The sequence below is a fragment of the Verticillium dahliae genome, genomic scaffold, assembly GCF_000150675.1.
Source record: "Verticillium dahliae VdLs.17 supercont1.27 genomic scaffold, whole genome shotgun sequence".
NCBI lineage: Eukaryota > Fungi > Ascomycota > Sordariomycetes > Glomerellales > Plectosphaerellaceae > Verticillium > Verticillium dahliae.
The window spans coordinates 237422-248265 of NW_009276928.1; the positions used below are offsets into that span (position 1 = coordinate 237422).

Sequence of the window (10844 nt, forward strand, 5' to 3'; positions counted from 1 at the left end):
CGGTCGTCCATTCTTTAATCGAGCTTCCAGCTTACCACACTCGTTCTTAATAACAACCACCCTTTCGTCTCACGAAACCCCCACCAATACTATCAAAATGCGTTTCGCCGCCCCCGCCGTTGCCTTCGCAGGCCTTGCCGTCGCCAGCTACTACGAGGCCCCCGCCGCCTCTGCCCCTTACGAGGCTCCCGCCGTCTCCTCGGCCCCCGCTGTCGTCTCCTCGGCCCCCGCCTACGAGTCGGTCTCTGCTCCCGCTCCCCTCGAGACTGAGTACTCCACCAAGTACTTCACCGTCACCGACTGCCCCGACACGGTCACCGACTGCCCCGCGCACTCGACTGTCATCACCTCGTCGGTTGTCCCCCTGACCACCTCCACCATCTACGAGACCCGCGAGCACACCGTCACCAGCTGCCCTCCTACCGTCCCCAAGTGCCCCGCCGACTCCACCAAGGTCGTCACCGAGACCATCGCCGTCTCCACGACCGTCTGCGAGGTCACCCCCACCGAGGTCTACCCCCAGCCTCCCCATGCCACCGAGACTGGCAGCAAGCCCGAGGAGCCTGAGCACGTTCCCACCAAGCCTGCCTACCCCGAGCAGCCTGAGCACCCCACCAAGCCCGCCTACCCCGAGCAGCCTGAGCACCCCACCAAGCCTGCTCAGCCCGAGCACCCCACCAAGCCCGCTTACCCTGAGGAGCCCTCCAAGCCCACCACTCCTGCTCACCCCGAGTACCCCGAGGTTCCCTCCAAGCCCGAGCAGCCCACCAAGCCTGCTCACCCTGAGGAGCCCGTCTGCGTCCCCACCAAGTCCGTGAAGACCATCTCGACCTCGGTCACCACCGTCGTCCCCACCGTCATCTACGAGACCGTTGAGGTTCCCTGCCCTACTCCCTCTGCTCCCTCTGCCACCATCCCCGTCCACCCCCCCGCCGTCCCCACCTACCCCGCCGGCCACGGCAACCAGACGGTCCCTGCCGTTCCCACCGGCACCACCCCCGTTGAGGCCGGTGCTGCCGGTGTCTCCGGCTCCGTCTTCGTCGCGGCCTTCGCCGCCCTCGCCGCCTACGCTTTCGCTTAAGCGTCTGTCTCTTCTGCACCGAGAAAAGACTGCCAGGAGGTAACGGGGAGTACTGGAGAAAAACGGGATTTCACGACATGACGGAGGTGTTCAGCTGGGAGTCTCAATGTATAAAGAGGAACGATTTGTCGTTGCTCCCTTCAATTTTCCTGGACTATAATTTAGCATCTTACGGCATGGCAAGATATCGAACACAACACTATCACCCACAGACACTCTGTACCTAATTTTCTAATCTGTACCGCGTTGTCGTGATTAGTGTTTTTGGCACGGCACGACTAGGCATTTTTTGAACGATGGTTTTGTGGAGAATTCGCTGCAACTATGTGACCTGCCATGTCCAAAGTGAGCCTAAATCGTGAAGCGACGAGCACGCAAACTTGGCGAGGAAAACAGCCTTTTTTCCGGGGGGGGCAGGGCGACCTTCCCCAGATTCTGGGGAGGCCAGGCCGATGGACGTTACAACGAAGGCAGAACGGCGCCGGGGGGTGGTCTGAACCTTGTGGTTCATCTCATTTCCCACGGGTGGGGCTGAACTTTGCAGAACCAGAAGCTACCATGTAAGTACGTGCGCCATGGTTGAGAGTAGGCGGGGTGTCGCGCTGGCGCGGAGGCGGGAGATTGCGATCATTCTGTGCGAAACGACCGAGTGGTGGGGCGTGCCGTCGCTCTTGTGCGCCTTTTGCTGTTCGGGCTGTTCGGACTGTACGGCGGCTGGTGGGCCGTGCACAGCACATTTCATGTCTGCATAACGGACTTTGGCGGGCAAGGCGGGGGCTGATTTTGCAGGGAGGCTGTGTTTCACGGCGAGATGTGCAGAGACAGAGGGACCGGTTGTGTGACGATGGGCTCCTTGTGGACGACGACGCGCGTTTGCTTGGTCTTTTTTTTTTTTTTTTTTTTTCGTTTTTGTTTCTGCGGATGTGTTTCGCTGATGGGCTGAGGGGTGGCGCGAGGCAAGGAGTGGGTGATGAGCGGGTGTCTCTGGTTATTTCGATAGCGCATGAGATGGATGGCTGTGGGCGGGATGTAGACTAGGACCTGCTAACCAGGAATCTTTGAGACTCGATCTGGGCTTCTCGGATTCATCTCGGGTTCCTGTTCTATTCAGGCGACCTTGGCGACCAAGCTGCCTTGAGCAACGGGAGGGTTCTCCGGTCGTGCCGTCTGAATTGATAGCATGCTCTCACAACAGCCGCGAGGACTTGGTTATAGGTTTGCGGTCGTGGCTGGCGCCATCAGCGACTCGGAGGGCACTGCTGGTCAGGAGTAAGCACTTCCTGATCTGCCTCCCAGTCGCAGACTGCCAGGTTTACGCAGCCGTGTCTGTGTGTCGCGCGTGTCTAACTGATCAGCTTTGCCACGATGGGATTCGCCCATCGCTCCTGATGCCAGTGCTGCGGAACAGCAGCCCACCACGGCGAAGCTGTGTCGTCAAGGGCCAGCGCCCATTCAATAGTAGGTCACTGACCATTGTTCGACGTCAGCTATGGACGAGGCACCTTAGCTGGGTGCCAAAATGTGAGTTTATCCATGCTGTTCGCTGGGAAGCATCTGCGGCTAACCCTTTGACAGGCCGTAGCAGTTTGCAAACTCATGAAATGAATGTCTTTTCAGAAAGCCACTCTTCGCGTGATTCATTCAATTCTGCGTCTCAAGACACGTTCAATCCCCTAGATGTTCTGGTGATGGTTCCTTTGCCGGCTGAAGCATCATCATGCATCGCATTGGTTCCAACCCAGCAAAGCTCCCGAACAACCCAGGACGCCTCAGACTTGCAAAATCGGTTGGAGTGATTGACACCCGGCTGACCAGTATCACGGCAGGTTTTCTTGCCATGTTTTCTAATACCTCATGCCGTGAGTGTGTGCTGTCGGTGATGGTACATCATGCAACGACTGGTGCAAGATCATATCAATGACTGCAGTTGAACGCTGGACAGTCTCGAAGACGCCTTTACGAGAGTCTTCGAATTGCCATTGTACTTCGCTTCAACACGTCGATTCCAACCAGACACGAATATCATGAGTCCCCGCTCAACACAAGGTTCACGGGCGCTTCTCCCAGCGGAGCAGCTGCTCGAGGCAGAGTTTGACCTTGAGGGCCTTGAGGTTCGCCTTGAAAGACTTGACCTCTCAGACTTTCAACTCTCCCAGTCAGCCTCGCATCTCCGACAGGCTCTCCCAAATCTATATCGACAGCTCGCGGCCAAACACCATGCGGTACCTCTGCCCGTCGGCTGTTCAACCAGCACCACGCACGTCCTGACACGGCCAGGTGGAAAGACCTCTTCGCCTCCTCGTCTCTTCTTCGCCAGAAGCCCCTTGAAACGCACAACACCCGCAGTTCCGTCAAGATGGCCAAGGACGAGACGGAAGAGTTGATTGAACTGATAAAAGACATGTCGGTGGTCGAATTTCTGCGACACCAGCTACGACCTGCGTCCCGCCAGTCCTCCGCGTCTCCGAGCTGTCCTGCAGTGCAGCCCAAGGCCACAAAAGGAACGCCGATTCTCGACTTGCCGCTCGAGATGATCCTGCGGATCGCCTGGCATCTCCGTCCCGCTGACCAAGCAGCCCTATCCATGTCGAGCAAGGTCCTACTTCGCTGCCTCGAGGGCCGCCTGCAACCGATGAACACAATGCATCGGAAAACCTTTCTGCAAACTCTGGAAAGAGACCCTGGCGTTGGCAACCACCTCTACTACTGCACCTTTTGCATCCGTCTTCACAGGTTCGACCCGTATTGGGGCGTCATCAACTGGCAGGCCGGCCCACGGCAGGCGAAGCAATGCCGCTGGTGGACCAAGCCGCGGGCCATCAACTTGAGGCCACACGGATGGTATGTCTTCATCACAAACTTGTTCCCGTCAGCGGTGCGAATACACTATTACCACGGCCGACTCGTGATGAACCGGCATCGGCGAGGCGCACCCAGCGGGCTGCCGCTTGAGCGGCTGCAGGTCAAACGACTCACGTGGACGTGCATGGGGGTTCCGCAGGGCGGCAGCGTTGTGCGTACGGCCGAGATGGAGCCACAGGTTATCAGCGACGAGCTCTTCCTGTGCAGCACGACCACAGTGACAGCGGCGAACGGCGGCGGATGCTCGTTGGACAAGCTGCGCGCGCACGTGGCGGCGCTTGACCTCCAGGTCTGTGGCCATGAGGCGATGATACTCAAGACGCCACGGCACCGCATCTCACCTACCTGGCTGCTGGACTTGTACGAGCAGTGGCGGCCCGGTGCGGCGGGAAGCAGGGCAATCGCCGCCTGGTCGCCGTGCCCCTCGAGCAGGACGCCGATCGTGGTGAGCTCGTGCGGCGCGTGCGCCACAGACACCGAGTCCTGGTACGAGATGCAGGAGGATGCCGGACCAGGCGACAGCACGGGGAAGCAGTGGGTGTTTACGCTGAAGTCGTACCACCAGCTGGGACCGTGCCGGAGACCGATGGACTTCCAGAGGCGCGGCTTCATGTGGCGTGGCTGGGAAGCAGAGGCGTTCCGACCAAGGGCGTATCGGGAGCCCGTCCGGGACATGGTGGCCTTTCCACATGGTTCCGTGATGGTGCGGTGGCGGGTGAGGGACACGAGAGCGTTTGACTTTTCTGGTCCCTAATGACAGTCGTGCTGCTTGTAATAGTAGAATGTTACAGTATTCGATGCTCTGTGAAGGATTACTCGACGGTGACCTTGATGGCTGCCTGGCATGGAATGCGAATCGTAGTGATTGACAGGCATGGCTCGAGGGATGACGAGAATGATGATGATGACGACAGTGAGGGCATCTTGAGGTACGTACCGTTATCGAACCACGAGGCCAATTGGGGGGTAATACTAATAAGTCTTGGTGTTCATGATGAGAACGTTGCGTCGCGTTAGGCGCGGCGCACGTTGCAACCCTTCTGGGGATAGCGTGGCTGGGCGAGATGGGCCGAACTCCTGGCGTGCCCTTGTGCCTTTGTGCCTTTGAGTAAGGTCAGAGATGGTGGGATGGCAGTGGATTGAAACATTGGATTTCAGGCAACTTTTGTCTGCGGCCGAATGCGCCGTCCGCGCCCCGAAGTTGCAGTCCTGCCTAGTACCTCGAGCAGTGCAGTCGCAGTTGCCGCTCCAAAGTCATTGCGCAATTGACTCGAGCGCCAAGATTGGAAGCAGGGGCAGCAGTTCCTGCCTTGGGTGCCAGCAGCACCGCACTCGCACTCGCCCTCGCACTCGCACAGAGGTACCGTACGTAGACTGACTTGTAGGTGGGTTCCCACCAAGATGGGGCGCCGATCATTCATCGCTCCCGGCCCTGACACAAACGGAGGAATGAGCTTGGTAACGTGCGCCCAGCGTCGCTCTCGCCTAATCGCCCAGACGGCAAACCGATTGGCAGCACGGCTCCGAGTCGGCAGGCAGGACCCCACCTGCGTCTGACACCAAACCGCTGGACCGCTGGGCCGCTGGGAAACAGCCGCCCATCCTGATCACCGAGGAAGGAGCCTCCTAAAGTGACATGGCTTGGCAGTAGCTTGGGGCCACTGGTCTCCAATGGCCCCAAAGCAGGCGCAAATCGCGATGCGACGGCACGGAATAAGCACCGTCGCAGAAGGAAGTCGCTTGTGCTCCTACTCGTTGCTCTAGACCACCTTGTGGAGCATCAGGGCAGGGCGGTAGATTGGTCGTGCCCTTAGATCGATCCTGACTGCCTCGTTGGCTAATTATTAGCAAAAGGCAGGTCGCGTCAGCCCTAGAAGCTTGCGTGCCTACCCTGCAGCTAAGGGTGCCTTCCATGCTGATCTGGCGCAGGCGCAGGCGCAGGCGCAGCCCCTCCTCGGTTGCGAGTGCGAGCGGTCAAAGGACAATACCTACCTTAGGACCTACCTTAGGACCTACCTTAGGTACTGACCTAGGTACCTACCTACCTGGCAAAAGTGCGCATTGAGAATCGAAAACGGCATCATGGTGCGCCGCCCGCCATCGCCATCACCTGCAGGTCTTGTCAGCAAATACACGCCGTATGATGACGAATGCACTGCAATATGCGACCCTGGCGTGCGGGTCGGACGTTTGAGTTTCATGTTGAACCCAGTTGAAGCGGTATTTAAGGATACTTATCATCTTTGTTGCTGCCTACTCAATGTGGCTTGGCCTAGCAGCAGATAAATCGCCAGACTCCCTCGACCGTCAAGTCTTGTCTCTCTCACTGTGCTTGGCTTCTTCAACACTACAACTTCCTTCCCGCATCACTTGCACCAGCTATCACCATCACCAGAACCTGTCAATCGAGATATCATCAGTCAGACGCCATGGCCACGACAAATCCCGCCGACTTTGGGGACGTCCCGCCACAGTACATCCACCGCCTCGACAACGGCTCGTACGTCTTCATGGGCATGTTCAACACGTACGGCCCCGGCGCCAACTGCACCCTCGACCTCTGTCCCATCGAGTGGACCGTCTACCAGTATCGCCCCATCCTCGGCGTCTCCATCATGTTCATCATCCTCTACTTTCTTGCTCTCCTCGTCCATGTCTACCTGGGTTTCCGCTGGCGCACCTGGTGGTTCGCCTCGTTCATGGCCGCCGGATGCCTCGCCGAAGTCGTCGGCTACATCGGCCGTGTGCTCCTCTACAGCAACCCCTGGTCCTTCGGCGCCTTCCTCATCCAGATTGTCTTCATCACCTTTGGCCCCGTCTTCTTCACAGCCGCCATCTACGTGACCCTCGCCCGCGCCATCGTCTTCTTCGCCCCAGACATCTCCCGCATCCGGCCCCGCCTCCTCTGGATCTTCTTCATCACCGCTGATATCCTCTGCCTCGTCCTGCAGGCCGCCGGCGGCGCCATCTCCTCCATCTCGGCCGGCTCCAACAACATTGGCGTCGACGTCGCCCTCGCCGGACTCATCCTGCAAGTCGTCCTGCTCTTCGCCTTTTGCGTCTTCTTTGGCGACTACATGTGGCGCTACATCCGCAGCGTCAAGCCCGACGCCAGCCGCGCCATTGGCCGTCGCCAGCGTCTCTTCTTCGGCGGCCTCGCCGCCGCCATTGTCCTCATCTTTGTGCGCTGCGTCTACCGTGTTGACGAGCTGAGCGAGGGATACCAAAACTCGACCAAGATTACCAACGAAGGTCTCTTCATCGGGCTCGAGGGAGTGTGCGTTTCGTTGCCGCCCTTTCCGTTGCGTGCATGGTATGCTGACTTGTCACGTGCAGACTCATCGTGCAGGCGGCCTGCGCCCTCTTCATCGGACACCCGGGCTATGGCTTGCAGGGAAAGGTCGTGTCCGAGGGCCGGACGAAGGAGGCGGCGAACGTCGAGAGCGGCTTGCAGAGCGAGAGTACCAAAGAGACACCGTCCGAATGATAGTCCCGGTTGAGTGTCTTTGCATGTTGATTTGTCATGATGAAGGTTGGTAATTTGAAATTCAATAGAGCGTTTCGTTGGGTTCATATGTTTCCTGCCATGATGGCACTGCTCTGCGGGTTCGTGAGATGCCGTGGCTCCCACGGGCCTCCGTGATCCCCGTGGGGTGGCAGGTTTGCAAACAACGTCACCGGCTCATGCTTGGGAACGGGGAGAAGCTAGCCGAGTAACCACTGTGCTGCATTTCGAACTGGGTAGATCGGGTGGCCGTTCGTGCACGGCACCAAGACCCCGCGTGCCCGCCACGGCATAGCGCACAAACAGGCGGCACCGTGCCCTCGAACGCGTGAGCCCCCTCCAGACATGCAAGACGCGATTCACCCTCCTTGCCCCCGAGACAAGTCAGCGAGACTGAGACCGGTCAGCGAGCTGAGACCGAGGGGCGCGGGGCTTCGTCTACGTCATGGCGGACGCTGGAGGCGATGCTGCACGATGCTCGCGCCACAGGTGAGGCGCCGTCGGACATTGGCGACCCAGCCAGCGGACAGCGCCCAACAATTTGACCTTGACGGCAGACTCTCTACTGCTAACGGAAGACGAACTCGCGGCTCCTCGACAGCCATGCTCGCCTTGATGCGGAAGTGGACCCCCGCGTGGGGTGTGGATCCTCGGCCCCATCCGAGCCGAGCCTAGCCCGTCCGTCTAGCCCCCGTCCGACTCGGCACGGGGCACAGACCCGACCATCGCGAACCCCCCACCACCAGATCCGCCGACGCGCCGACGCGCCGCCCTCTACGCACCCCCGGTCGCTCCAAGGCGGAGCCAACGCGCGACACGTTCCAGAGTTTCGGCAGTCTCTGAGAGAACCCGCGCAGAGGAAGAGAGGGCCGTGTGCGCCATCTGTTGCGAATAAGCCTTGACTTTTTTTCAGATTGAAGCATATCTCTACGAGGTTCGCCTCGTCTTTCAAAACCCTGTTGGTCGGCTTTTCGTGTGTTGCGACTTGTTCCAGTGAACCCCCCTACCATGCCCGTCTGTCCTCTTTGTGAACGCCAAGCTCGAAATCCCAAGCAGCCGTGATCGCCGTGTAACACAGATCGCCCCTCCCTCTTTTGGAGTCTTTCTTGCCATGTGAGGCCCATTTCCAGGATCCCCCGACATGGACAAGTCTGTTCCCTGGCCGCACAGCGCAAATTCAGACCGAAGGCGGCAGCACAGTCCTCGCCAAGCTCACAAGACCCGTCGCAGCACCGCCGAGCGCCACGCCCCCAGCCGGCTTCGTCTCCTTGGCGTCCTCCTCAGACGCAGACTCGAGCACCTGAGCAGCAGCGGCAGCAGCAGCGGCAGCAACATCAGGCGTAGTCTCAGCCCGCTTCACCACCGGCCCCGCCTCGTCCTCCGACTCGGCCTCCCTCTCCTCCATCTCAGCCTCGACCGTCGCATCGCTGTCGACGCTAGCCTCTCGCACCGCCCGCTCGGCGGCAGCAGGCACCGGCACAGGCCGCCTCTGCAGCCTCTCGAGCGGCACGTCGGCCTGTCCGGTGCGGAGCTTGTAGTTGGCGAGCCCGAGCCGCAACCTCAGAATCTGGGCTTTCTGCGACGGGGTTAGCGGCGTCATCTCTCTCCCTCTCTCGCAGGAAGCAGGAGCACGACGGGGGAAGAACAAACCTCTCTCGCCTGCGCGCGCGTCAAGGGCGCCGCCACCACCGGCCTCGGCCCCAGCGCAGCAACAGCCTGCTGCGCCAGCTCGGGGTCCGTCATGGCCGTGTCGTCGTGGGCGTTGGACGCGATGCTCGCGTCAAAGACGGACGAGACGGCCGGCGAGGCGGATCTCGTGCCAAGGGGCTCTTGTGATGGGTGTTCGGGCGTCGTTGTCGCCGTCGTCTTCGGCATCACCGTCTTTTCCCTCTCGGCCTGCCGTGTCCCGCATGTCAGCTCATGGCACTCTTCGCAGTCTCGAGCTGCAGAAAGAAAGAAAGAAAGAAGAAGAAAAAAAAAAGGTAAAATCATACCTCGATGCTGGCCTCCCGCCTCGGCGAAGAAGGCAAGCTCCGCCTCGACGGCCGCTGCTCCCCCTCCGCCGCCGGGTCCTGGCACAGCTTCTTGGCCGGGCCGTTCTCGTCCACCCGCGACACGACCTCCTGCAGCGGCCTCTTCAGGCCCGCCGGGGCGCCGGTGCTGAACAGGCCCATGCTCGCCTTGAGGGGCGACCGCGCCGCAGCCGGTGCCGCGGGCTGAGGCTTGAGGGAGAAGGCGGCGGCGGTGCCGGGCGAGCTTGCGTTTGCGTCGAGGGGCGCGAGGGCGCGTCTCTTCGTTGGAGAGTCCATTGTTTTCTGGAACGTGGCGGAAGAACCGGTTGACTGTATGTCTGTGTGTTTGTGTGTGTGAGAGAGAGATTGTCCGAGTTTCGGGTCAAGGTGCCCTTTGCTGCAGATCGTGGACTGGGCTGTTCGCGCAAGAGGGAAAAAAGCAATGGGTTGCGTAGGTAAAAGGACGCGGCTCGAATCGCGTCCCACCACAGACGGGCTGTCTCCAAAAAGACAACAAATAAACAAAACGTGGTGTTGACGCTATGAAGCAGGGCTGGGCGCACGCAACCCCAAAGATCACCACAAAACAAGGTGTATTCCTGAAGTTCGGGAGAGAGATGCAGAGGTTATCGCGAGAGTCTGGGACGTGATGGGAGAGAAGTAAAGGTTGAGAACGAGATTCGGCCACGGCAGGCCAGATAGAGACCGACGCGTGAAGACGAACGGGGCCGACAAGGGGTGCTGATTGAACACCCTCTTCATCCCGCGAGCGGGGTGCTTATTGGCTCGTTTGTCCTGGGTCGCGTCAAGAGTCCACGACGGGTTGCACCCCCCAGGTGACCCCATCCACACACCCCCACCCCCCACCTTACCAACCCCCGAAATCAACAGCTGGCGGTGCATTACCTTTGGCCCCCCTAGCCTTTCAGGGTCCATCGAAGGCGGTATTGATATTATTCCCCTTTGGGCTAGCGTCATATCGCCTTCGGGTGTCACATCAGTGTGGCACGCGTTGGGTGATGGTGTAGACCTCGTCCTGCAAGGTACCATACATATCCCCATGAGCATGGGGGGCAGGCCATGACCATGGTACATCGTACATCGTACATTGTACATCTTACATCTTACAGCGTACAGCGTACATCGGCATCTTCCATGTCACAGCGTGTCCACCGTGCCCTCGCATCCTGCATCGGCATGGTGCAACATGGATCAAAAGATCAGGGTATCATTCCGAGCCGTGTGTACACAGCTGCCTAGACTGGTGATGAAAGAAAAATGTAGGAAGAAAAAGACGAAAAAACAAAGAGTCATGACCCGAGGGTTGGCTTAAGCATTATGCACGCCCCCCGTATACAATGTCAAATGAAATCCCAGTCCGTTT

At 59.4% G+C, this 10844-nt stretch overlaps 4 protein-coding genes across 4 annotated transcripts; 3 read left to right on the forward strand and 1 right to left on the reverse strand.

Annotated features, from left to right (window-relative positions):
- The first annotated feature begins 77 nt into the window (after positions 1-77).
- VDAG_09779 (cell wall surface anchor signal protein) lies at positions 78-1291 on the forward strand. Its single transcript, XM_009654638.1, has one exon. The coding sequence runs from the start codon at positions 98-100 to the stop codon at positions 1079-1081; it is 984 nt and encodes a 327-aa protein (XP_009652933.1). The 5' UTR covers positions 78-97; the 3' UTR covers positions 1082-1291.
- Positions 1292-2798: 1507 nt separating this feature from the next.
- On the forward strand, positions 2799-4697 carry VDAG_09780 (uncharacterized protein; the record flags this gene model as incomplete). Its single annotated transcript, XM_009654639.1, has 2 exons — positions 2799-2940; positions 3283-4697. The coding sequence occupies 2 exons, from the start codon at positions 2799-2801 to the stop codon at positions 4695-4697; spliced, it is 1557 nt and encodes a 518-aa protein (XP_009652934.1).
- A 1675-nt stretch (positions 4698-6372) lies between these two features.
- Positions 6373-7430, forward strand: VDAG_09781 (uncharacterized protein; the record flags this gene model as incomplete). The annotated part of the gene is made up of 2 exons (XM_009654640.1): positions 6373-7220; positions 7280-7430. The coding sequence occupies 2 exons, from the start codon at positions 6373-6375 to the stop codon at positions 7428-7430; spliced, it is 999 nt and encodes a 332-aa protein (XP_009652935.1).
- Positions 7431-8625: 1195 nt separating this feature from the next.
- On the reverse strand, positions 8626-9757 carry VDAG_09782 (uncharacterized protein; the record flags this gene model as incomplete). The annotated part of the gene is made up of 3 exons (XM_009654641.1): positions 8626-9024; positions 9099-9344; positions 9443-9757. 3 exons carry the CDS (start codon positions 9755-9757, stop codon positions 8626-8628), a joined length of 960 nt encoding a protein of 319 aa, XP_009652936.1.
- Between the last annotated feature and the right edge of the window lie 1087 nt (positions 9758-10844).

What these genes read in the sequence shown, in the direction of transcription:
- VDAG_09779 (XM_009654638.1), top strand. Translation starts at nt 98, where the DNA reads ATGCGTTTCGCCGCCCCCGCCGTTGCCTTCGCAGGCCTTGCCGTCGCC.